Raw genomic sequence first — 27001 nt, 5'->3', positions numbered from 1 at the left:
GCGGTCGTTCACCATCGAACAAAATAAAGACAACAACGAAAATAACAGTGTAGTATAGGGAGAATTCGGGGTTTAATGTAATTTTGTACGTTTCCTACCTGTCGCTTCATATAATCCGGGGATGGAGTGGGTGTGTGTTCCGTGACGGTGATGATAGGATTCGGGGCGGTGTATGATTGACTATAAAACCGACTTTGCTTCCTCTCAATACGAGTATCGCCGATGTACCTACAAGTTAGAATTCATCAGAGACCTGGCATAAATAGATACCGCCGGTATCAACTGCTCCCACATGCTATACTCTCAATGTGAATCCTAGCTAAGCACTACTTGTATATCAGCTCTAAGGTCCTTGGTCTACGTTTGGTGCGTGTTTGCCATACCATGGTAGCATGCTCGATGCGTTCGTCAAACGGCATCTCACTACACACGTTATCCCAAATTTTAATAAAAATTTAATAATTTAAAATTTTATATTCTCCGTGAACGCGTGTTATTATTTAATCGCTCGTAGATTACGATAAAACGTGAATTAAATACGGTCAAAGTTTTCTTTAATCTTTTAGAAAATAGAACCGTTGATTTTGGAAGCATAATCATGTCTAACAAAATTGCTAATATTTATTGTTACTCATTTGGGAAGATTGTTCTATTTAGACAACTTTAGGAAGTTTTTCAACAGTTGTTAGTCACCACTCAAATATTTAATCGTATTATTTATAAAAAGAATTTGTTGGTTTATGAAGTATTCTATCAAATTTGTTCTAAATGTTACTGTTATAGGACAATATCGCCACTTTAGTCTTTATTTGTAAAAGAAACCAACCAGCGAATTTTACGAAAATTTTATAAGATTTATGGTGTTTTCAGAGAAATATTGTATTTTTAGTTTTATCTCCTTCGAACCGGTTTTTAAATGGGTCATAATAAATAATTATTATCTTCGTTAAACGCACGGGTCAAAAACAAAACTGTGAAGGCATTGGAAGAATGAAAAAATACTGCGACATTGTTATAACAAAGTGAACTATTTCGGAGCGATAGTTAATTAAGGTGAAACTAGTTTCCATAAAGTAAAACTTAAAGTGACGATATAACAAATATTACTTGGACGTTTATTAAACAATATTTGGGAGCAACGTTTATCATTCGTTTTAAATATTGCCTGAAGTCATGCACAATTCTGCAATGGGTTCAAATCATCGTTCTATAGAAATCATTGTTCATATGGTTCTTGAAACTTGGAACATTATTAAAAACTTATAAAAGTGGTAAACATTAAAAAATTGCAAGCTCACGAGTTGTGGTGTACTTTTGCTTGAGGAAATGGACAGTGAAGTACATTCACATATAATTATCGAAGATTACGTTTCGTGAAGGGTTTTCTAGGATATTCGCGTTATAAATTTCCTTTCGAAGATGCCTCAATTATTGTAAAGTTTATATTTTGCACGCGCGTGATAAAATTTTTTAAATTATTTTGAGCATGTATTATACTTTGTACAACAATACTTTGGACTACTCGACGCCAGTGACCCGCTATTCAATTTAATTTCCCATCGTACGCGTTTCAGTTGACCGGAAGCAGGCAATAAGACGGGAGCACAAAAGTCTTCCTCTTTAGGGCGACAGTTCTGCGGTAAGGATTATAGCTCGGCTCTAAGGTCAGGTATACACGTGTCAGTGTAACAATGCGCAGGAACCAGTGCGGTTGAATGCCAAATGTTGTTCACACTGGGCGAACACGAGCCGGAAACATCGCTTGACACCTTCGGATAAGGTCGACTTTCACGCTTTCCTCGCAGTTCAAACAAGTGACTATATTACCCTAAGGACATACATCGAATTTCAAGGGGTTTATTATAAAGGAAAAAACTTCAAATTTCAATTGGTTAAATATATTGATTAAATCAAAATAAAAGCTTCGAATAAACCTAGATTTATTGTTCCATTTTGTTACGAATGTATAACGGTTTATAATATCGACCATTTGTGTTATCGACCGGAAGTTGGTGATCAGAGTACGAAGATTTATTCTGTAGCCACTGCGACGGCCTGCCGATGATTCTGGTTATCGATATCTGATAATGGATATATACGGTCTTGGCAACATTAAGGGATAGGCAATGAGAGAATGACGTGTTTACAGTATTACGTTGTACTTCGCCAACGTGCCGGGGTGGGGGGTGGTTTGGGGGGGGGGGGCAGCTAGGGCGTGGCGTGTGTTTTAAGGATAATTGTGCGCCCTACCGGAAGCGGGAAGCTCGTAAAAGAAGCGTGTAAAACCGAGGCTGCACAGTACGAGGAACTTCCTCCGAGTGACGTTGATGACTTACCCTCCCGCGGTCAGCTCGTTAATCAAGCAGCTGAGCACGAGTTCAGGTGTGAAAAGGCGAACGAGAGAGAGAGAGAGAAAAGACACACATAGAGAAAAACACATTAACGGCATCAGTTTTCAATGAAGATGTTTCGTCGTCGAATTATGCGATACACGAACGATTTTGTGTTGCAAATTGAGATCGAGCGAGTTCTTTACGCCGAAGCGTTGCAACGTTTTCTTTTTTCATCTGAAAACTCGTTTGCGGCGGTCTATTTTCTCACTAAACAATCTGCGATAAAATGTCGAAGATTCGTTTTGTGTCCGCCAAAATTGGAACACGGAAGTCATGTTTTAATAAATTAATTTAAAAAAAGATTCAAAATATATATTTGTATCTCGAATTAAATGTTTATGATCTTTCTGTAGGAGAAGAATTTTTTTAAAATTTTTGTAAGAAGTTTTCTGTACAAAGTGTATTAGGTATACTACAAATATTTAATATAATATTATTATAGCAGTGGCACTGTATATCCATGAGAATATTAGAAACATTCTTTCATTGCGAACGAAATTTCCGGCGAAAAAAGAAAGCATAATTCTTCAATTATTATTAGCATAAAGAACAAGCACATTCATTGATGCAACACGGTTCTCAGAAACTTTGGATTCGAAGTTTCGGTTGAAATTTCAGATAACTGTCAGTGTTGGGTGAAACTAATTCTTTAAAATCTACGCAATATTGAAACGGTGATAACAAATTAAAAAAGAATATTTACGATACTTCGAAGCAGTGATTATTTTGAAATAAACGAATTTAGCTGTAAATACAAGCATAAATATTTTAGAATGCTATTTGAAATTAAGTAAATATATTATGCTTTGGTAATAATGATATAAAGTTTTACGCACTTCTAATTTATTACCATTTTTGTTATGTAATTTATTTTAATCGTGCTTATATTATTCGTAATTAGCGATTTAAATAAGCTTGTATCCCTTTAACTACAAGTAGATTATACAGAAAGGATATTATCGAGTCAAACTGGCATTTCTTAGTAGAACGTACGTTTTCATAAACACGCTAAGCTTATAAATAAATTAATTCAATTTCGTGTGTATCGATTATCCTTGAAAATTTGCATTATTTTATCGAGTTATCTCAAAAACAGCTATCAAGTTATTTATATTATAATGAACAATCGAGTTGTTATTAATTATTTATAAATGTTTAAAAGCGTACGTAGGTTTAATTAATTTGAGGATCTAGAATATTTAAAAATAACTATGAACTACATTGAAACAAGTTAAAGTGATAATGTTTAATTAAATTTATAGAAATAATAGACGAGAAATGCCACCTTTGTGTACAAAATACATGTCCCTTATCAAACGTTGCTGCTACCCAACACTGATTATGTTCTAGGCTTAAAACGATATATTATCGATCTACTGAAACGCTTATTCTCGATTGCATACAGCTTAAGCATACTACGTCATGTTTTAGAAAAGAAAGTATTTAAATTTTATCGTTTAAATCATTGTACGATTCTACCAAAAATCCATGGCCACGTACATACACGCGAATTCCAAGCACGTTTCTGATAATTGAGAATCTAGAAACTCGACATTGTAGAGACAAACTCAGGAGGCGAACGTTTTGTGCACAGATTATAGTCAAATTGACAGAAATGATAGATACGTATACCAATTACTTAAAAATTGTATGTTTCAAAATATTAATTTCTTTTCGAACCAATTTGTTCTACAAATAAATTGCCTGTAAATAAATCGCAGTCTATTTCATAATTTTAGGTTATACAGTCAGTTATCTATAAGGGTGAAAAGCCACAGAAATTTTTTTAATTTAGTTTAATAACTAAAGCTAGGTTATTTTTATATTTAATATTGAATCTCACTTTTTCAAATACAGCAAGCGCCATTAGATCTGTTAAAATGTTATACGAAGCTGTAATAACAAATGAACCGGCCAAAGTGTTCAAAGAAGTATGGCGTATGAGAGAGAAAGCTATGCGAGAACGCGCGTGTATGTAGAGCCACGACCTAGCAAGAATAAAACTGAAACGAAGAAGAAGAAGAAGATTCTATGTTGGACAAATAATTTTTCCGTGTTTTTATCGTACTCTATCCGTAAACTGAGATACGTACCTTAAACTTGGCATGCTCTTTCCTTTTATTAAATTCGTAGGGTGTTTAATGTGATCGACATCCTTCGCTTCGAAGATTTTCGAAGCTGTCGATGTGGGTCTCGTTAAATGATCATCCCCTGTATCAAGACTTCTATGGGTATCCTGAGACGAAAATTATACATTGTTGTATTATAATCGAACTCGAACATTTAGATAAATACAGCGTGTCCCCCTATAATCCTGCTTTTTCTGGATTCACTTGTGATCGTGTCGTCGTTATTTTCCTCATGATACCCATTTTCAGCTTTCTAGACGGGGATAAAGAAGCGAACTAAACAGAAACGAGCCGTCAGCCAATGAAACGATCGCATAATCATATATATATATTGCTGCCCTCTATAATTGTGTTATGAGCCCCGAGCAGTGCGATTATAAGGAGGTCATACTGTATTGCGAATATTTATTAATGAATTTTATATAAGTTATTTTAATCTTAGAGATACTGGACCCAACGTTTGTTGTTAGCACGGTTAACCGAATAAATTTTTGAAGTATCGCAAACGTGCGTTCTTAAAAATTTACATTATCGAATATTGGATTCGATAAAAATATCGATCGAATGTGTTCTGTTTCCATTTTCAAGCAAGTTATACGCATCGGTGTTCCTTTCGTTAGAAGAACAAGCAGATAAATATTGTTGCATGATCATTCGCTATTACTATCTGATTAAAAGCAATGTCAGGTTTCTATTTGAACAGTGTCAAAATATGTAACACATTTTAATTGAATGTTGTGCGTACGATTGAAGTTTTGCAAGTGTGGATAAATAGATATTCTTTGTCGATGTTACGCTAGGCAATGTATCGTTCGCTATTACGAACTATTGTTGTTTACTATTATTACAGCATAATCAACGTTAAACAATTGGTAGTAAAACTGATTTGACAGGTGCATTTCATAAAAGTGGTGCACAATGTTCAGGCATAGATTCATAAATATTCCAAAACATTATTTGAAATTAATTGAAATGAAAATCTAAGGAATACGAAGAGGATGCGTGTGAAGAATATTTTCATACATATGTGATTGCGAATATATTATATTGCTTGGCAATGAAACTGTGTCGTGATTGGCCACCTAAATTAATTATTCGAATTAATGTTGGGCGACAGACTCGAAGTAAATGTGCGTGGATATTATGAACATTCTTTATGAATTTCACTAGCCTATATAATGTATTTACAAGTAAGAGTGCGTTTATCCAGACTTCGATCGACTATTATTATTGACCAATGGAGAAATGAATTTAGTTAATAGTTTCCCACAAAAGTAACTTTCCTTTTCATCGAAAGTAGACGAAATTTAGTAATTTTAACATTACGAGGGTATTCCTATTGTTTTTAAATATAATCGACAAGTTGTTTGCATATGTTTTTCAATATTCGTGGAAAATTCTTCGTGCGTTCATGCAGATCGATGATCAAGAAGAGGCAATATTTAATAGAGATAATATTTTTTTTCTCGCGGTGGAAAGCTCCAGTTTCTTTGGAATAGATCGATTGTGGGAATGTTTAACCTCATTAAGGAATCGATTCCGAGAACTTGCCACGTCAATCGTGAAGGGTATCTCTTAGGGGCGGTAGGAGTTTGCGAAATGGATGGATATTAACGAACACATCGAGATCGATGTACACGTCAGCGTGATTTTCAAAATCTCATTTGAAACGAGCATTAATATATTTATCGTTAATAGAACGTTAGCAAATTTATCACTAATGAATGCTTCTAACGATAAAAATGCTATTCGGTAGTAGGTAATGTGTCTGTACATCAGCAGATAAGGTGATAGAAAAGAGCATTCGTGTGTGAATTTACCCAGTACGTTGATCATGCGAGAATGTAGTTGAAATAATTTTATGTAATACTGTGTCGTAGAGTTTTTAGGTATTCTTCGCCGAATATTCGAAGTTGTACTATATGACAATTGATATTTGCATGGATTGGAACAATTTAATCTTGCGCGTTAAGAGAAAATTTAATAAATCTGTTTTAGCGAAAATTTTAATTTTAGCTTTAAAGATATTTTTTACTTTCGCTTTAATTGTATAGGAAAAATCAAATATTTTTCATAACTGATTAGTATTTGAAGAATACATTGCTTGTATCTCAATCCAAATTGGCAATTGCATAATCGTACAACCTAATCGATATGATCTATACGAAAAATGGTAGGTGTCCATCGGTAGAGAGCAAAAATATTTCCATTTCTGGTACACTTCGAAGATTTTTCTGTACAAAATTATAAAAAAAAATGTTTTGAAACGTATCGTTAAATTTTTAAAATGGATTGCATGGAAATATACAAATATTGTGACAAATTGAAGAACTTGTAGATATATGCTATCATGTGCGTATATACATATTGAAAAATTGAACGTGTGTGTCAAAATATTTCTCATTTCGAAATGTCTGAAAAACGTTCAAGTAATAATATCGGCATAATTCACCTGTTCGAACAGCATCTTGGGTTCCTCCTGGCCAATTTTCTCAAGTGCCTTCTCCGATTTCGACAACAATTTCGTTTCGACGAAAGCCTTGAGATCGGCCATTTTCATTCTCTTCTTCTTCTCGCTGGCGCGTCTCGTATGATTCGGCTCGCCGTCGTGTCCTACGAGAATATTTTAAAAAACAATCGGACGAGGACGTTATATACGACACGCGTCAAGGAATGATAAATCTGTGCGCACCGGTTAATAAAGTCACCTCTCGAACCTCCGGCACTTCTATAAGTTCCTTCGCCACGTCCTTCTTCTTGCTTTCAGGACTTTGATAAATCGACACTTCAATTTTTGGGATTGGTAGGGAATTGCTGCGGCGACGTGGCATTTGTTGCACCGACGTTTCTTCATTGATCATACGTAATCTGTTAGTTCATAAAATAACTGTTTAGTAATTTAAAAAATACTGTGTAACTTTACTAGGGTATTCGATTTTAAATTCGTTCGTTGAACAGTCAAAAGCATTACTGTTCTAGTATTATTTTTTTAAAACATTGTTGCTCATCATTAGTTACATAAGAAACAATTACCGATGATATAAAAATTGTAGAGCCCAATGGACACCTTCCTCCTGCCACTGGGGAACGAAAAGGCACCTAAGAACAGCTACGTCTAGAAAAGTAGCAGCGCGAACGTCCATGTCAACGGCGATACTGTTTATGGGTCCTGGTGTACTGGATTCGCTGGCTCCAACTTTTTGAGAACCCGACGTTTTCGTTCTCGAAGCCTCCTGCGATTCTTTCTCCATTTTATGGTATCTGTCTGCTCTCTCCTTCTCCGCCACTCGACTAAACAAACAGTTGTCCGTTTTAGAATCGTGTTACGTCGCGATCAATTAACATGTTCGCTACTAGTGATATCAAATAAAATATTAGTGGTATAAAATATTAATTTCATTTAGAAAAGAACAATTAGATTTTTCTTTTAAGTCTATGACTTTTTAATTTAAGTACGATGAACATTTCGAAAAATTCCGAAAAAATGTTAGGACTATGAACAAAGGGAATGACGATAGCGAACGTGTTGATCAAGTTTAAGGTACAGGTGTAAATTACAAACCCGATGGTTAAGGTTTTATCCTGATATGGTTTATCCAGTCCTGAAATTGCTGTGACTTGTTCGATCGTCAACGTTGATTTAGAAAAATCGTCCGTTCGACCCATAGCCACGTGAAATATGCTGCCTTGCCCCTAAATTAATTTACAAATTGCTTGAATAAATAATAGAAACCTGTACGACGATAATAAGAACAGAACAGCTGATAGAATAAAATAGAATAGCAAATAGAATAAAAAGGATCGGAATAGTCACGCGAAAAAGTAAAATCGTACAAGAAATTAATATCAAGTTTAATGTGACATAATTAAAATTATGCGTTACCCCATCGAGCGCTTTTTCCGATTCGCTGAGAGATGGTAATCTGAAGATAACCTAACAAAGGTATTCTATTATTTCATTGATCATAACGTGTGGTTAATTTAAAGTCGTTTCATCCGAATACTCACTACGTGTTCGTCTTCTGCGCCGGAACTCTCCTCGGGGATAGTCTCAGGAAATATAGTATCCTTTGGCGATGATACCCAAGTGTTCTGACAATTATTAACATTATTAATTAATTATTATTAAATCAAAACGGATTATATTATGAATGCGAATTTTATGCGCTTATAACAGACATAAGGAAACCGAATATAAAACAGTAAAAGCACTTTGTTTCTCACTATTTTTAATATCTCACACGTGAAAAATGTGAAAATAGAGATTTCTGAGTTACTTCTAAAATACACGTTTACCAAAATCGATACAGTCTCGTTTGCTTTTACTGATTCGTATTTATTGATCAGGCTGTTATTGAAGATAATTCTCTCATTTTCTCCAACTGCGTCGCACTCTTTAATTCGCTTACATCGTCGTCTTGCTGTTTCGATTGTTTGTCGATGCTTTGGTCCGAAAAAGCACTCACTGATTGGCTAGGCGGGCTTTCAACGTCTGAAAATCATACAAGTACGAGTATATAATTAAATTTAAAATAATTGAATATACATTACAAACTGCAAAGAGAAAATGAAAGCAACTCACTCCCGCCGACGAATACATCGTCGGATATCTGGTGTTGTTTAGAAGACTTGAAAGAGCGATTCCATAAAGCTTGGGGCTTAATCCTGCAGTGAGCGGTGAAGCAAGGCGTATCCGGATGCCGGCATTCGCACAGCGACGTCCATATTTTTAAGCCGTTCTCCAACCGCAGGTTTGTTTTGAAGTCGATGTCTTTCAGATGATTGCACAAGGGGGCGAAGAGGTAGACGAACAACTGTCGAAAATGAATATTCTATCAAGCTCTGATAAATAAATTGAACAAATTATTAAAATTAAAAATTATACTTATAATTAGACTGTGCTTGTTTTCATTAACAAACACTATTTGTAGAAATGGTATGGTGTATTTAAGAACAACGTAACTTGTTGAAAATCATATATTTTTCAGTGATAATTATACCATCTTTGGTCAAAATTATCTCTGTTTGGTAGAAATTAGAATTGAATTTATTTAAAATTAAAAGAACAAGAGTCAATTATTTTTCTGTAATATACAAACGAGTAATTTTCGTCATTCGACTATTGGTCGATCGTTTGCGAAATGATTAATTTGAGAAACACTCACGGTCATGGTGGGTATAGAAAACAAGTAGTAAAACGGGCTTCCGGAATCGGTCTCGGTCTCCGCGCATTCTTCGGCGGCGTCGAGGAGTATCCAATGGAGTATGTAAAGAAGCGTCGTCTCCATGGCGCCGAGAGTTTGAAAGTCCTTCCTTGAGGATTAAATAGGGACCGATTTTCGCGTGACAATGAAAACAAACAGATTTTTATAGATAGAGTTTACAAAGGCACAAAAACCCACCTATTGTGCAGGTGATTGGCCGTGGCATGGAGAACGTAGGGAAGAGCGGCTTGGATCAAATGCCACCGTGGCACGTTGCCCAATATCCGGTTCAAGCTGGGCGTCAGATCATTGCGGAGATTCTGTACCAACACCTTCTCGAGAGACTACAAGTATAAGATCAAAGGATGCGTTGAAATATTCCGGTTCCTGCGGGGCTAATTTCATCAATCGACTACTGATGCGTCAACGATTATAGCGCGATACTTGGATCCATTTAAATCATTTAAATCTTTAACAAACAAAATTTTATTCGACATTCTCGGATAATTATTCAAGTACCTTTAAGTACCCCATATTAAATGAATATCTACAGAATGACAAAACTGATCAGTATTTAATTAAATGGTTTAAAATACTCACCGTGCAAGCTTCCTTCGTTTCCTACGTATGCATTGAAATTGAAATAATTGTTATTAGCGTATAATTCCGTAAGATATAATAAAAAGAAGATTGTAAAATAGTGAAGAAATAAGAGAAAAGGAAGAAGTAGAAAGAAAGTGCTTGCGACAATAATAAAATGCAAAGCTATAGTTATAATACATTACTGCATCGCACAATTTGATAAATTGATATCAAACAAGTGTATTGATGAGATTGAAATATATAACATTTCTATGTTTAAAACATTTATATTTAAATATATAAATTTATATTTTACATTTAAATATATAAACTTATATTTTACACTTAAATATATAAATATTTAAAATTTCTATATTTAATATATTTCTATTGAAATGTACAAAAATATTTTTCATTTTACTGTGGTATTAAAAGAGTGAGCCTATCAAAACTGTGTTAAAAGGTAGGTGATACTGGTGATCTAGTGTTAGTATCATACCAAACGGTGCTAAAAGGTATGCGAAACTGTTCGATTCAAAACATTACTTTTCCAACTTAAAACCATGCCTACACGCCTAGGAGATACTACTAATGTTGCAGTGCTTAAAAAAGTACAGGATACGATACCGTTATTATATGTCAAGATCATTTTTCAGAATTTTTTACGAGGGCTAATTAGGCTAAGGTTACAGCGAATGCGATAAATAGGCTGCGGATCTCTATGCAGAATAACAATTCTCCACAACGAATACAAGAAACAGAAATTAAACAAAAATAAATTGTTCCTTTAATAATTATGATAAGTTAAGAATAGTGTAACAATATTGTCGAATTTTTCTTACATCCTTACAATTTTATATTTTAACTGCTCGTTTTTACCACGAAAGCATAAAATCCGCAGTTCAGTGATAAATCACTCACTTTAACAGGGATTCTATTGTCTCGACAGGGATTTTATTAATTATTAATGAATCAAAATGTTCAATGCGTCCCAAATGTTTCTAATCCTTCGAATCTCGTCTGAAATTCATTTCTACGAAATAAGGTCTTATTAGCGCCGCAATTTATTGTTCGAATAGTCAGTGTATCCTGATAACCTCAAATTCCGAAGAAAGAAATGCATGCGGTGTAGTCATTCGTGTATGAATCAACGTATTCGGTTGTTGTAAACGCCAGAACGTTAATCTATTAGGAAAAAGCAATCCGCCGTAATTGCAGTCACAAGCGGATTCGAATGTAATTGCTAGTCGATCGCTAACTATTTCTAAAGAAAAGTTTCATCGGAATTAATTGAATAGTAAATTTGCAAGCATCGGGGAAACAGGCAGGCATCCAAGCTTAGCGAACTTACATGATGGCCTGGCGCGAGTTGACAGAACTGCAGATGACACGTGGAGGCGGCAGCGCAGAGGAGGTTACTTTTGTTAGTGCAGGTGGGACAGGTATTGGAAAACCAAGGGTTCGACGGGACATAGTTTTGCAAGGAATTTTTGCACGACGTGAAATCGACGATCAAACTAATTTCTTCAAATTTTCGATTCAAAGCAGTTTTCGAAATATCATTAATATTTTAAGCAAATATTTATAATAACAATTGATGCGATATTAGTTTCAAAGGTGCTCGATAATTTTCTGCCAGATTTCACGAGTGCAAAAAGCTTGAACACATTGTTTTCGAAACCGACACACAAACTCGACGGTGGCGTAATGCTATTTTTCACCTGAGTTTTTAGAGATTTCTACCTGATAATCTTTGCCATACAGAAAATCCTTGCTATCTTTCTGTTTTCGTGATCAGCTGTATTTTGTGGTATGTACATCACACAGAAATGTAAGATAAGAAACGAACATTCATACCGGACGAACTTTTCGAAGCAAGATAATATTCTGCATGCGTTTGTTTGTGACATAACCTGACCTTGAATCGAGTATTTAAGTATACAGTTAGTGTTATAATGTACATTCTATGACATCGACTCGTCTGGTTTTGCAAAGTACTTTCAAAATCAATTTCTGGATATATTAACGTGTTTAATGAATAAGGTGTACTTCTAAGAGAATAAATAATCATCTTCTCGAAGAAGAAACGCGCTACTGTTGTATAAAAAAATGTTTAATACTAACCTCAAAGAATTTATTATCCTGATTATAACTAAAGCGAGAAATCTTCCGAAACATCGGAGTTTTAATTATAAAATTCCGTTATTAACACGAATAATGTCTCTGAAGAATTTTTGTTAAACATCTTGACACGAGTTTGTCCACATTTATTCCAAACAATACCGTTTTACGTCGCTCGTACGCATATACACGCAATCATTCTTTTCCCATTCTTTCTCAAATAAAGAAACACTTATAAATAAATGAAAATTTTTACCGTGCATAATGCCTCGTGTAGCTTGCCTAATTTCGAACGTATAAATGGCCTGTAAACATAAACGTAATAATTAAGTCGAGCTTGGATAGCTAACAGGAAAAATACCCTAATCAATGCAATAATAACTCTTTCTATTGTTGCATCTAATGTAATTTTACGGACAAATGAATTGTCAAAATTCTAATTGCGGTTTTAATTTTGTAATTAGCTGCCTGCGTATTTTAGAATAACTATCGAATAAAATTTTGTTCATTTATTATCATTTGATATGTTCAACTAATTGCAGTATCCAATTATTGTCCGGTCGATTGTTACATACAGAGTGAACAAAATCAATCGAGCGGTTCTTAAAATATCTTTGAAAATCGCCGATATACTTGGAACAGATACTGCGTAGCAGTTGAACTTCTTTAATGCAGGATCGAGGGAATTCTGCGAACCACTTCGACGCGAATTAATAAATTAATTTGACTCCGAAATAATAGTACAATTTCTTCAATAAAAATAGCTTAAACTCTTCGAATTTCGTTAACCCATAACTGCGGACATCCGAATTTGTGGCTCATTAAAATATATCGTTTATAAAATGAATACGACATTAATTTATACATAAAAATTAAACATAACCTGGATCCGCTTATAGTAGAAACAATAAGCGATAATATTTGCAGTAGAGTCTGCTAGATATCGTGTCTCGCTGTTAAGGGGTTAAACAAACTCGAGCGCTTTAAAGAGAGCTTGTACCTCAGCTGTTGCCAAAGGAACATCTGAACTGGAATGGGCAAGGCCAGTTCCTGCAGGTTCGCGTCGACGGACCGTCGTTTATCCATATTTCCAGTATGAATATCTATAATAACGCTGAACGTTTAACATCGAACGAGCCAGCGTAGAAAATAGAAAGAGGAAGAAGAAGCCCTACCATAAGATCGGATGAGAATGATTAATCAATCACAAGTTCCCAGCGCCACGTGTTTCTCTCTGGCAATAACGAACGCACCGAGTCTTCGCTTCCGAACGACATCGGGGGCCGGTGTTTTTGCGTCGCAACAAGCACGCTTCGGCGATCAGCGGCCGTCTGTCATCGGATCAATCAATTCCCCGTCAATGTTGTGACAGTCTGTTCCCCCATCGAACCGGATATGGAGTGTCTCGTTTAGCGAGCTACGTACCTTCGCGTCGACCGTGCTACAATGTGGAGGAGCGTGCTAGAGGTTGAAATTCGGCGAGATTTAATATTGTTCGGGAGGCGAATCGTTCGCGCACTGTTTCCGGATCGCTCGGTGCACGGAGAGATCGGGGTTCGTCGATGGGATCGTGGTGGAACCGTTGTCGCGGATGCAAGAAGAGGCAACAGCAGCAGCACCGTGCAAGGACAGGGCAGAGATCACGTGCCACTCGGCCTAGTGACACAGTTGCATCGTTTTTTCGGTAGATGTGTCCGCACTCTAGCCGGGGACCGGTGGATGCACCACCGCGGCAGGATCGTGAGTAACTGAAAGACACCGACACACGACGGACGTAATGCTGTTGGAAAGGATGGGAATGCGCGCGCTACTCTCGGGGAAATCCAATGCGCCGGTCGTTCCATCGATCAGCCCAGGAATCTGCTCGCTGGACCACCACCGCCGCGCGGCCAGGGCCGACCCACCCTTTCCCACGGCATCATCCCTACCAACCTACTTATCCACCGAAAACCTACCTGATTTTCTTGGAGTACTGCATAAAGCACGATGATTACAGATGGGATGAGGCACGGGTCAACCTCCGCTATCCGAATCAACGCGCAACGCCTTGAATTTCACTGACAAGAGCCGGGACAACAGTAACGGCCATTGGATACGGCACAGTAGAGATACCTTAACCATTTAGCTGTGTCGATATATTTAGAAGATAAATTTTGTTACGCGCTTTATCGATCGTACTGTGTATAATCTTTTTGACGATTGTTCTAAAAATAAGATGTGAAATTAACATTTCCAATAAAAATATTGTTAGGCTTCGTTCACTTGCCTGACATAATCTGACGTAAATTGTTGAATAGTTTTAAGATAGTAAGAGATAGTATTAAATACACCAAGTCATAGAAGTCATGTATACGAATATAAAAATTACGGCGACCTAAAAAATGCACTGTTCCAGTTTCCAGATGAAAATAGTTAGAGAATGCACTCGATTGCAATTTTCGCTAGAAATGTAGTACGTTTAGCAAACTTGCTCTTCTATCATCTGAAAAAATTCAACTCGTTTAATTCGATTATAGAAAAATTGTTCCATCTGGAAGGGTGTCCATATATATATTTATTCAGGACTGTGCATTACATTTCGCCTAATGTTTCAACACGATGAATAACTGAAATTTAAAAAATAAAGAAACATGAGATATAACGCGCGCAAGATGTATAGTCCAAGTAACATACACGTAAAGCGAACAGCGGCAGCGAACATTGTCTACTCAGCTTGATTGGAGGCCACTTCAATATTACAGACGTGATCATTTCGAACTCTAATAACTTCGCTGGCTCTCCAGAGGGTGTCAAGTTGGCTTTTCTCGGCAGGAGCCGGCTCGCTATCAAGAAACCCCTCAACATCGCCGAGCGTCATGTCCATCTCGAACACGATCTCGTTGCTGCACGGTCTTTCCGCGCGCTTTGTTCCTTCGCAGCGAACAGAACTGATCTCTATACATACTTCCGTTATGCCGTCCCCTTTGTCGGCCAGCCTTTTCGCCTCATTGTCAATGGCGTTGCAAATATCGCGCCAGAGCGCTTTTTGACTCGCGTGCAGCCTTCCGATGAATCGCTTGAAGCTGTCCCAGTCCAACTCTTTCGTGTTCTCGAGAATTTTCCGATAAAGCGACAAAGTGTTCGCCACCTCGCCGTGCCCCCTGTCGTCGTCTATCAAACTCTTAAAAGACGACTCGTTGTAACTAATCCGCCGCGGAACATTTTTCATGGAACTATACGACAAATTCTTGCCGGACAACGTCGAAGACTTCCAATATTTGCTGTCCTTCGCTTTCGCAGATCTCGCCGTTTTAATCGATCTCAGAGATTCGAAAAACTGTCTCATACCAAACTTTTTACTCGCTGTGCTATCCACTTGTTTACATCTCTTTTTTCTCGCATCGCTGCCCAACGACTCCTGACTCCTATTTCGTAGTTTCACCGACAGGTGTGCTTCTTCTTGATCGTTCGACGGCGACGACAAGTCCCTCTTCTTATTTTCATCCGAACGCTTAGTTTGGAGATCTCGTTGCTTATCGATCGAAGTCTCTCTGCAGCACAAGCATTTATCGTTGGTGCCAGGCGTTTGAAGCTTGACGTCCAATCCGATTATAAGGGGCGACGAGCTGATCGTTATCTCTTGATTATGAACGTCGTCGTTGCTTTCGTTCTTCCGCGGACAACTCATCCATTCGCGTATCATGTTTTCCGCGGACGAGGAGCTAGCGCTGCGATCGGAGTCGAGTCGCGGGGCCAACACTTTGCTGCAATCCTCCAGGGAATCGTTTTCGATCATACAAGTGAGACTGGCGGACCGTTCGTTACTTCTATTTTTAACATTTTCGTATTTATTTTTGCTCCCGGACAGATCCAAACGCTTCGATCTATCGTCGTACATATTAAATACGGAGGCTAATCGCGGATCGCAGTCTCTGTCGGCATGTAAAATAAAGCGGCGCCTATTGTTAGAGTTTCTAGATTGCATCCAGGCTCCATCGTTGAATTGCACAACGAGTTCTTCTTGCTTGGTGTCTGTAGAATCGAACGGACCGTGTGCCAAATACGTCATCGTATCGATGATCGAGTCTACGCTGCAATGATTCATCGCGTCCTCCGTGTCCTTTGACGGTGTAATTTGGGGCCTGGATTCATCCACTTTTGACTTTTCGTACGAAATATCTTTTACCACCTTTTCGCTCATTCCGTTGGCGCTTCCTTCGCTTCTCGTCGACGATTGGTTACTATCAATCAGAGAAGCCGTCGCGTTGCGATCAGCTGATTCGAAGAATTTAGCGTGTTCAACAACACAATCTTGATCCGTCTTTTCGCAGCGGCTAGTTTTGTCATTGGATCGCAACGCCGTAGGTCTTTGTCTTTCCGCAAACAATGATTCAGACGCTTGGAGAACATTGTTACAGCTTTGCAAGTGTCTCTTCTTCGGCACAGCATTATCGTGGACCCTTGTTTTATTCGGTTTTGGCTCGCTCACCACGCTTTGCACGATTCGCGTCTTTCCCGTTTCGACGCCGTTCTCGCGTTCGGCGATCATAATCTCCACTCGTTGAGAAGCGTTCCCTAATTTCTTGTCGTCCGGTTCAACATCGACGGCCGATCTCTGTTCCGTTAATTTACGATTCTGTTTCTTCTCGCTGTGTTGTGGAAAATCGGGGGAATAACGGTCGCAATACTTTCCAAAACGCTTCGCGGACAGCTGCTTCTTCGTCCGAAACTTTTCCACAGTTTTCCGCGCTTTCATGTCCTCGGCGTCTTTGCTCGAAAATATTTGTGTGTTTAGAAAGTAGGATGTTCTGGGCGGCGATTGCCGTGACTCCATCGATGCGTTACCAGGCTTCGAGTAACTGATCATCCCGCATCGTTCGCAGAGTTTGATCGATGGATCGCTCGAGAGAATCTGCTCCAATTCGTTGTTGTTGCATCGGCTTAACAGGGATTGTAATTTAATTATGGCATCGCGGAGACGGGATGCTAGCGGTGAAACATTTTCGAAGGATTCGGGGGGCAACAAATTGAATGCTTTGTGGACCGCGCCTAATTCGATCAACGGCCCCCGATCCGCGCCTTTGCACACTTCGCTATCGAGAGGATCGCGCGAGCAAGGTGTACCTTTGTTTGTCGTTGTTCCAAACATTTTGTTTATCGAGCTTTCCATGCTCGAATTGCCCGCGTAGTGCTTCAACAGCAAGTCGATGTCGAACGGCTCGGTCGAATGTTCCTTTTTGCCGGTGGAATTGTCAAATTCGTCGTATTTCATGCTTCTCGAATTTTTCACGTATTTAAATACTTTGCCAGGGTATAATTGCGAGCCGCTCAAATTACCGTGTTCTCTGATGGTGCTCAAGGCGGAACGCGCACCTTTGGCGTCGGTAACTGGAATTTCTGTATCGAAATTAGCGATTACTTCGGCATACTTGTTTTCAACCATTTCAATTGAAACGGTAATCTTCAAACTTCTAATATGGTTTCGAGGTTAGAAATCTTACTAGCGTCTCCATCGCAGCTAAATTTTATACTTCGATTGCCGGCGTTTCGTTAAAAGTTTACTAATTGCTCCATTGAAGTGTATACATCTTCAGAATTATTGCTCTATTATTTACATATATCACAGTTTAAAAGTAAATTCGCCGATGTTAACCTTCGGTTGTGACTATTATAATTTTGTTCAAGACGATAATATTTTAGGTATAGTACATTTTTAATTGGTAGAGGAATAACATGTTGCATGCGATCGTAACCTCGACGACTCTGCGATGCTATTTTGAGAAAGTCATTTTACTGGTTTCCATTTACTTTTGCAATTTACTTTGACACTGGTATGGTTAAACAAAGCTACGAGTAGTACGATAAGGGCCAGTTTACATAGACGCGCATTTTCCAGGTAATTTTTTCCGCTTCTAAAATAACAAATAATTAACTATTTTAAAAATTGACTATAAAAGAACTTGAATTATTGATTATGGCTAACATGAAATCATGTTCATGATTAATAATTTATAATTACGAAGTAATCAAGTCATCACGAATAATGAGTAACTTAAATCTTGAGTAATAAAAGTAAATGTAAGCATTGGACATGATTAATAAAATAATTATTAATAACTAAATAACTACAAAATTCGGCACGATGATAGCTAATAACAAATCTGAATAGATGTTAGGATAGTCACAAGAGAAGGTAAATTATTCATTCAACGTAATCATGATTACAAAAGTTAATAAAAAAATAATCGATCACTGTCTCGTGTAAACGGATATTAATGCCATTAATATGAAGTAATTCGTATAATCTGTCAGCGAGACATATGACATAGGACAATCGTTTTCTACACACTGGCGGCAGCGACTTCAGGCTTTTAACGAGGTGAGAATGCCTCAAATAATGATCGAGGCATTTGCGAAAAGTTTGATTGAGAAAATAATGGATGAAGCTTTCGATGTTATGGACGACAGAGATGGTAAACTATTTCTTTCACACGCTGATAAAATTTCATCGAAACATAGTCTTGTACATTAACGTTTCATTACTTTCATTCGCGTAGAAAGGTTCGTCGCGTTATACAACGTTTTCTGCTCACCGAATTCATTATTTATTGGTTAATTTGTTGTGTAAGGTATTTAGAGGGTAAAAAAGCTTTTCATTCGGTAAAAATGATGATTAGCAGAAAAGTCAGAAATGGTGAGCCAAGGAGATCTGACGAATATTCAGACACAGACGACGATACGTATGAACGATTGCTCGCAAAACGAACAGGGTGCCTTGGAGCATATCGAAATCATGGTGCGGGGCTTGAAAAACTTGCATATCGGAGACTCGACGACGCCTTTGCCATCATTTCTAACGACGTTGGAGAAGCAGGTGAAAAATTCGCCGTATTTGCATATTTAGAATGTTTTAAAATGTATTAAATTAAAATAGATATACATAAATTAAATATTCGTTTTCTAGTGATGTTAGAAAGGCACCAAAAGAAAATTACCAAATTTCAAAATTACCGAAACAATGTCGAAAGGTTTTTATTATTCTAATCGTTAAAAAAAAATCTACGTTAATCTTTTGCTTTATAATTTTCGACGAAATTACGGTGATTCGATCCTATTTTACTTGTATTATTTCGTAATATTATTGTATGTCTGCATTTACAACTATATGACAATAAAGAGAAAAAGTTAAGGATAAATAAAAAGCGACATACAGTAAATGTTATGCGAACTTTATTTCCTACAACTATTAAACGGTCTACATTAACTTTTGTCCAAGCGTAATGCTCTATCATCGTTACTAACCTAATCTGTTCGTTAAGACAGGGCAGAGAAAATATTAAATTTATTTGTCGACTTTTCGCTTCTGGCTTAACCTCTCTAAGGATGAATTTTTATAGCAGGGAACACTCTATTCAAATGTTTCTTTTTTATTTATTATATTATTTTATTTATTATATATCTAGAATAATCGTAATTTTAAGAAAACCAAGTGGCAGTATCTCCGAATAGGTTATGTATCGTATACTATTTTTTAGGTAAAACATATTGTGCACAACATCGACTACAGTGCATCGACAGCGGAACAGACGAAGACTGCGGAAACGTCTAGCGACACTCACGGCCAAGGCGATATGTACCAAATAATACATAACGCGGTCGTCGAAACGCCGACAGATGCTACCTGTGCTCAAAGAGACGAGGAAAATTGCGAATCGAACGAGATAAATAGAATATCCGACAGCGTGTTGCACGGAATGATAGAAGAACTGGAGACTCGGATAGAGGATACCAACAACGTCATGGAAGAACCCGGATGCGATTCTATTGGCGGAGAAGATGTTGCTGCAGCCGCGAGAGAGACGGAGAAGCAATTTGTGGCCATCGAAGAGATAACAGCTTCGCCGCTTCCCGAGCAGACCGACTCTGTGACGGATTTCGCGTACGGTCTCGGCGAGAAGAGCTCCGCGATGAAGCCGGAAAAGCTGAGGAAGAAAGGCGTGTTCAGCAGAATCCGGAAAATGTTGCGGTCCATTTTTGGCGGTCGGAAGAACTGACGCGCGCACCGCCAGTATTCGCAGACTGGAATCACCGGAGACGAGAGAAACGCCGCGGTTTTAATGCCTGCACGTAGACCTAGTTTTTGAGAATGATATGCCTTGTTTGTCCACGAGAAGCTGATAAAAATAACTCTGCCGAGCTTAGTCATCGACTGGCCACGGGTGTAACGCCGTCGCTTGCGTATGCCAAGCTCGCGTCGCGTTATATGAGACATAAAATACATTCCACGCGTTCCTAGGAACCATAACTTCCTAGACCGATAACTTGGTTCTTATACACCAAGAAAACAATTATAACCTCCCCCAAAAATTCTTTATAATATAATAAGCTTTTTCATATCGACGACAGAGCGTCTTGAATCGATTCAACTTTAGTATTCTGACCTACAGCATCGACTGTTGGGATCTACACCTTTGTTGCGATCCTTTTTTAAACGAAATGGGAGACTTGTGTTGACTTTTCGTAAAAAATGTCTACTACTGCCTACGAGTAGACGACATATCATTTTTAAATCAAAATACCAGAAATTATGTCATTCGCAGTTCCCTGAATGAGATATTTTTACTCCTCCTGTTCTGATGTCCCTTACCAGCAAACATATCAAGACTGCTGGTAGTTATAGTACTACTAAAATCGAATATTTTTTTTTATATATCGGACCTGTAACAGAGTAATCATTTATTAAGTGTAATTATTATTTCCAAATTTATAACATATTATATTTTATTTCAATATCACGGAAAAATTACGTTCCGCTTATGGAAAATGCAAGGACCTTATTGGCTGACACAGTTCCAGCAATTCCGATGGTTCTATCCAAAAGATGAAGTGCTTTTTCGTTAAAATAAATATGGCAATTGGGTGAACGAAAATAAATAAAATATCTCATTGTTTAAAAGAATGTTGGCACTTCGAAGCCCAAGTTTCGACATTAGAACAGTGATATATGGCTTTGGTCCATGCAATAGCGGTGAGTCGCCGAAGATTCTCTTAACCTCTTAGGCACGACTGGATTTTGCGCGATTTTTATAACTAAATTACCATTTTTCTTAATATATATATTTTTGGTATAGCTATATATAATATTAGCTACATATATCCTTTTCTTAATGTATTGCATATATACACTTTCACTTGAATCGTTTACTTTAATAATTAACAAAACAATTCAAGCACGAAACATTCACGAAAGCCACTATAGTGGCACGTCGTGCCTAAGAGGTTAAGTACTTGCGTGTACTTAACACATTTACGAGTGCGTCTGATTTTTACCAGATTGAAATAAATTCTTAAACGGGCAAGATTCAGAAATGCCGGATCAGAATAGCCCCGTTAAGGCAAGAGTCAGGCGATACCGGGAGCTGCAGCAGGTGAGCTTGCATCGAAGGGCGGCCGATGTATATTTTCGCGTGGCGCCTATGACATATGCAGGCCTGGCAGGCCCCAATACACGAACGCTATCGTCGAAAACCATTTATCGTAGTAGGAAGCACGGCTTAACCCGCGGTTACCTCTCGAACTGTTTTTGGACCGCGGCGTTGCCGTTACCCAGCTGGTCCGAAACCGAGCTTTCCGAGCCGGATCCTCTCCTTGCGATTCTCGTGTGTCCTGATCGTTGCGCCATCTACAGAAATAAAATGAATAAATTTGGTAACACCCGGTAGCACTTCTGGTCCAGGCTTCGTTCGGTCAACATCCACAGTACACTAGATAGAACACTATGGTGAGTAAGGACTTCCTTTTCAAACCTTATTTATCAATTATTTTTATGTCCATCTATATCGCATACTCGAATCAATTATCAAGTAAAAATTTAGAAATAAGTCTCCTTTTTATTCATGTAAAATTCTTCTTAATTTGCTGTTTTAGTTTTGATTTTTTCTATGTGTTTGAAAGTCAAACTCTGCCTTAACTACTGATTTTTCTATATTATAACTACGTTGGTTATTCCAATAAGGTAGTTTGAACAATCTAAGGTAATTTAAACAATGTAAGGTGGTTATAGATAATTAATGGGTAACATTTTGTATTGCAGGCAGACCTCAGCGCAAAGGACGTCGAAAGTGAGTAAAAAATGCTGGAAATCTTTCGGTTGTGTATACGTGTTTAATTTTGCTTGTGCGACGGAAGTAGAATACGAGGGAGCTCGGAATGTTTCCAAGTAAATGGTGAAGTATCGAGTGACATTTCACGAATGTGATATAAAAGTGCCAAAGAACTAAACTCGCGAGAATCGAGCGAGAAAATATTCGGAGAATTGTAACGCGGGCTATGTAGGAGATCTCAACGTGCAACACGATCTGTGCGGCCACATCCGATGATAGTTATCAATATAAAAAGACGCGCTCTTATTAGGGAATACGGGATGTTCGATCGCAGTTGTGTTTGCTGTTTCATAATAATGTCGTTGGCTCTACCGGGCGACGTATAATATTCCGACGTCACGTGAAAACACATTACGTAATTCCGTAGTAGCCAGCAAAGCAAAGATGTAACCACCCCAAATGCGTAGCACCATTTCAAAAATAGTGCTCTGTTCTTATATGGCGCGGCGGGGGTAATCTGACCCACTACTTCTCTACCAGCGAGTTCTTGAATTGGTTGCCGGGTGGAAGCCGCTGCGTCTTAAAATAGAACAATATTTTTGAACCAGGTACGCGAGAAGAGCTGCGCTTCAGCTGATATTAATCCGAATCTCGCCTCGGAAATCTTTCATCCTGTATATGACTCGTTTAATTTTTTTTAAACATTGATTATTTAGTGATCCTTGCATTTTTGAAAGTTCTCAATTTCACCGAAAAGATCGGAACGATAGACATCTATTGCGAAATTGAATACAACGATAGCAATTTTCCATGTATTTCTGAATGATATAAAATTTAAATAATAGTCAGCTAAATAAAAATAACGAATCGATAACTTTTCAAATAAAAATCTAATTTACAAATTGATCGTACATTTTCGACGAAAGTGAATATTCATTGTTAAACGCGTCTGTAGAAGCATTATTATTTATACGAAACAAAAAGGTTCGATAATAAACATTTAGAATACAGCGGTCTCCCGTTAATTAATTAACAAGTTTGTTTTCTATAAATATAACTTTCAGAAACATGAGCAGTCTAATAATAACTGTGTTACTATAAGTATTATAGACTTCCGGTTTAATTATATAATTGACGAGAAATTTTGCACAGTTCGTTTATTGTTAGCACGGATCTATAGAATAATTTTAAGAAACATCAAAACCCAAACGAAGCTACTAGCTTAAGCACGAAAGTATATCTAAAGTGAAAACTTGGCTGACGAATTAAAATTAGTAATTAAATTATATTGCTTTTTTAATTAATCGCATTATTTACTTGGAACAGTAATCATTTTTTAGCATAAATTAAGAGCAAACTATACAGCGTTACACGTTGCAATATCTGAAAAAATTGCACATACTGTACTATCTTCGAAATCGAAAGTTTGCCAATAATTATTGTTATGTTATAATCGCAGATAAGAGAGAAAGTGATAAATGATACGTTTTTTTTCGCGTTGAACAGAGGCTGAGTTCGCCTTCTCCATTTACGATGCCGACGGCAGCAACGTCATCGATGCCGTTGACCTTGGAGAGGTTCTCCGGGCCCTCAACCTGAATCCCACAAATGCCACCATTGAGAAGCTCGGCGGAACGAAAAAGAAGGGCGAGAAAATGATGAAACTCGACGAATTCTTGCCGATCTACAGCCAGTGCAAAAAGGATAAGGAACAGGGATGCTACGAAGATTTCCTCGAGTGTTTGAAGCTCTACGACAAAGCGGAGAACGGAACCATGTTGGCTGCGGAACTTTCGCACACGTTGCTCGCCCTTGGTATTTCAACATTTTTCGATATTAATATTTAATCGATCAATTTCATTCTTATATTGACATCGTTTCTTTTTCTATGATTAGAGTTATCACTTCTTGTTTAAGTTGCTACACTTATTATCGTGATTTCTAATTTCGTTTACCAAATGTTTGACAAAAATTTTGACTGGATCTATCCATGGCAGGTGAGAAATTGTCTGACGCGGAGGTAGACACCGTATTGAAGGAATGCATGGACCCAGAGGACGAGGACGGTTTCATCCCCTATGCCCGTGAGTATCTATACACGCGTATTGCATCCAATGAAATAGATCAACACAATATACAAGTATTTGAATTTAAAAGTAGCATTAACGAGAGCTGCATTAACGTAGAAAGTTGTCGGCTCGAAGGGTAAAGTAGTAGTATAAAACCATTAAACAAACGCACACGCCTAGGTTCGTAATAGCCAGTAGACAGAATTGATTTTGCAGTAGAGATCTAAAACGAAGTACCCTAATCCCTGTTTTCCTGGTGTATACCCGGTGTAAATCCGTCACGTAGCCAAAGCCCCCTAGAGATTTTTTTACACAGCTGTCGGCCCGATAATATCCAGGCGAGTCACGCGAGAACGAACGAAAATTCGGATCCCATTCTCCCCCATCATTTGACGTTTCCACGTATTTTGTGTTCTACAGCGTTCTTGAAGAAGATGATGGTGCTATTGTAAGCAAACACCAGAAGTCAATGTCACAAAAGATCGCCGTTCGTAAGTACACCCTGTAGACTATGCCTCCGTGAATTGTCTGCCAACTGTTCTAGCCGCCGATTGTTTTCTCTCGTTCTACCATAACCCGACATAACCTCTGACTAACACTGTTTCGCTGTTCTGCACATCTCGCAATTTATAGGACGCGGCGAATCAACGTGGCTGGGATGCTGAGAATCGATAACCCGCTTCTCGCACAACAAAACACTTTCGAAGGCTTAAAAGATTCATACGCTAAAAGTTCGTGACCCGAAAATTGTCGGGACGCACGTCTCGGAGGAATGGTCCAGTTTCCCGGACCATTCGCCATTTTCTAGGTGTCGCTTTTGTCTCGCTATAAGTGTCATTAACCAGTTACCTTCTCTTCTACATCATAGTCAACTTTCAGAGTCTTGGATGAAAACAGCAACGAAATACTAAAATATTCTCTGTCCGATTGCAGTCTAGTTGCATTAAATGGTGCTCGGCGTCACGTTCTCACGCGGAACGACGTTTTCTCTGTTTCGTACGGGTTTTCGAATACCGTGAACGGTTTTCGAACGACTAATACGGTTCTATACGACGTGGCAATGTCGCAGATCCGATTCTTTTCTTTAATGCTTATATCATGTTCAAGTCTTGCTTATGTTCGCGCGTCCGGCACAAAGTTCGATTGACCACACGCGGTCCGACGAGACCGTGTCTTACACGACTACTGTACATATTTTTTCGGACTCTGTTCCGCTGTCAATCAATTTGTGCCATTGTCCCGGCCGAAACGAAATATAACATGCGACCCGATTTATTTCTAGCGTTCCTTCGTAGACTGTGCGACAGAGCGGCGGCGGACTAGTGACATCGCGGTCGCTGTGCTGCCGGCATCATCCGTCGGCAATGTCCACGTCAACGAGGGACACGTCTGTTCGTTCTACTCATCGCACCACCACTCATCCCCCCCTGTTAAAAATCATCAAACGCGCCCGAGCATAAATACATTTTCACATCGACAGCGTTAAAGTAATGAAACAACATTCTGAGCCGACGTGATCCATCCGAGACCTTCGACAGAGATCTATTGTAAAATTTCGAAAATCAAAGACAGAATGGAATATATCTGGTGAACGTAAAAAAATTTATGTATGAACTGTTCAGGAAACGCATAGAGAATTATCGTTTCCGAATTTGCTATACTGTACTGTTGTAAGGCTAAATATATTTTTAATGACAATAATATACGATATCGTATGAATAAACCTTCATGTACACGTGCCCATACATTAATATTGTACAGAGTCGAATTGAAAAGATTATCTGTTATTTTACTTCTTACCGTTAATTAAATAAACTACGCCCCTCGTGCTTGAGGAGCGTCAAAAATTTACGTTTAGTATACACGACATCCCGAAGAAATGTTGCATAACTATTACCATTCCCTGTATCTGTTAATTCGTGAATCAACATTTTCTGACTCCACTGTAAGAAACAGAAATCAAATGAAAATTAATTTCTTCAATTAATAATTACGATAAGTCATCAATAGTACAACACTTCCATCTAAATTCGCATATATCGTTACAGCTTGATATTGTACCTATTCAATTTTTTCATAAATGCGTAAAAATTATTTTTCTGACGTTTATAAAATTTCCAATAATTTTTGGAATATTACAATATTATATGACAAACGAAGCGGTGACAGTCGTTGCAACATTACGTTAAAAGATGAAGCTACCGATTTTACTAAATTCTTTTCTATTCTACTCACATGTTTATGAAATAACAGTTTTTTAATTATCTTAAGAGGTTTTAGTAAACGCGAAAAGATGTCCGAGATTTTATTGTTCCTTGCCGATAGAACATAAAGCGATGGTAATTCCTGCGCCTGTCGCCAGAGGGCTACCACTCCTACATTCTTCTCGCAAGTTCTTTCGTTCATAGATTTTTACTAAAA

The 27001-nt window shown here is 37.9% G+C and overlaps 4 protein-coding genes across 5 annotated transcripts in view; 2 read left to right on the top strand and 2 right to left on the bottom strand.

Annotated features, from left to right (window-relative positions):
* Unc80 (unc80, NALCN channel complex subunit) overlaps positions 1–14116 on the bottom strand; it is a 40350-nt gene extending 26234 nt beyond the window's left edge. Inside the window, exons 1-19 of the mRNA XM_078184254.1 lie at positions 13855–14116; positions 13605–13760; positions 13430–13532; positions 12686–12734; positions 11660–11686; positions 10327–10347; positions 9925–10070; positions 9688–9835; positions 9105–9336; positions 8932–9014; positions 8531–8614; positions 8406–8456; positions 8085–8215; positions 7556–7813; positions 7215–7390; positions 6975–7135; positions 4487–4629; positions 2337–2366; positions 99–228 (exon numbers count right to left, since the gene is read on the bottom strand). Coding sequence (XP_078040380.1) covers positions 99–228; positions 2337–2366; positions 4487–4629; positions 6975–7135; positions 7215–7390; positions 7556–7813; positions 8085–8215; positions 8406–8456; positions 8531–8614; positions 8932–9014; positions 9105–9336; positions 9688–9835; positions 9925–10070; positions 10327–10347; positions 11660–11686; positions 12686–12734; positions 13430–13515 — 1956 coding nt within the window. The 5' untranslated portion in view covers positions 13516–13532; positions 13605–13760; positions 13855–14116. The remainder of the gene's footprint in view (positions 1–98; positions 229–2336; positions 2367–4486; positions 4630–6974; positions 7136–7214; positions 7391–7555; positions 7814–8084; positions 8216–8405; positions 8457–8530; positions 8615–8931; positions 9015–9104; positions 9337–9687; positions 9836–9924; positions 10071–10326; positions 10348–11659; positions 11687–12685; positions 12735–13429; positions 13533–13604; positions 13761–13854) is intronic.
* Positions 14117–15133: 1017 nt separating this feature from the next.
* On the bottom strand, positions 15134–17851 carry LOC144471677 (uncharacterized). The gene has a single exon (XM_078183961.1). The coding sequence runs from the start codon at positions 17849–17851 to the stop codon at positions 15134–15136; it is 2718 nt and encodes a 905-aa protein (XP_078040087.1).
* A 942-nt stretch (positions 17852–18793) lies between these two features.
* LOC144470924 (uncharacterized) lies at positions 18794–20462 on the top strand. Its single transcript, XM_078182519.1, has 3 exons — positions 18794–18881; positions 19086–19282; positions 19944–20462. The coding sequence occupies exons 1-3, from the start codon at positions 18794–18796 to the stop codon at positions 20460–20462; spliced, it is 804 nt and encodes a 267-aa protein (XP_078038645.1).
* A 1650-nt stretch (positions 20463–22112) lies between these two features.
* On the top strand, positions 22113–26283 carry Mlc1 (Myosin light chain alkali). Of its 2 annotated transcripts, XM_078183510.1 has the most exons (6): positions 22113–22189; positions 22502–22529; positions 24018–24326; positions 24509–24595; positions 25001–25071; positions 25863–26283. In XM_078183510.1, the coding sequence occupies exons 1-5, from the start codon at positions 22187–22189 to the stop codon at positions 25030–25032; spliced, it is 459 nt and encodes a 152-aa protein (XP_078039636.1). In that variant the 5' UTR covers positions 22113–22186; the 3' UTR covers positions 25033–25071; positions 25863–26283. The 2 variants fall into 2 exon arrangements, with proteins under 2 accessions (XP_078039636.1, XP_078039635.1); XM_078183509.1 differs by lacking the exon at positions 25001–25071.
* The last annotated feature ends 718 nt before the right edge of the window (positions 26284–27001 follow it).

This window comes from Augochlora pura, chromosome 6, assembly GCF_028453695.1.
Source record: "Augochlora pura isolate Apur16 chromosome 6, APUR_v2.2.1, whole genome shotgun sequence".
Classification (NCBI taxonomy): Eukaryota; Metazoa; Arthropoda; class Insecta; order Hymenoptera; family Halictidae; genus Augochlora; species Augochlora pura.
Note: the sequence above shows the minus strand (reverse complement) of the source record. Positions and strands in the feature narration are given on the sequence as shown.

Coding starts and splice junctions, on each gene's coding strand:
- LOC144471677 (XM_078183961.1), bottom strand. CDS start 17,851: ATGGTTGAAAACAAGTATGCCGAAGTAATCGCTAATTTCGATACAGAA.
- LOC144470924 (XM_078182519.1), top strand. CDS start 18,794: ATGCCTCAAATAATGATCGAGGCATTTGCGAAAAGTTTGATTGAGAAA. Junction 18,882..19,085: donor TGTTATGGACGACAGAGATG/GTAAACTATTTC, acceptor AATGATGATTAG/CAGAAAAGTCAGAAATGGTG. Junction 19,283..19,943: donor TAACGACGTTGGAGAAGCAG/GTGAAAAATTCG, acceptor ACTATTTTTTAG/GTAAAACATATTGTGCACAA.
- Mlc1 (XM_078183509.1), top strand. Junction 22,530..24,017: donor CAGCGCAAAGGACGTCGAAA/GTGAGTAAAAAA, acceptor CGCGTTGAACAG/AGGCTGAGTTCGCCTTCTCC. Junction 24,327..24,508: donor GCACACGTTGCTCGCCCTTG/GTATTTCAACAT, acceptor TATCCATGGCAG/GTGAGAAATTGTCTGACGCG.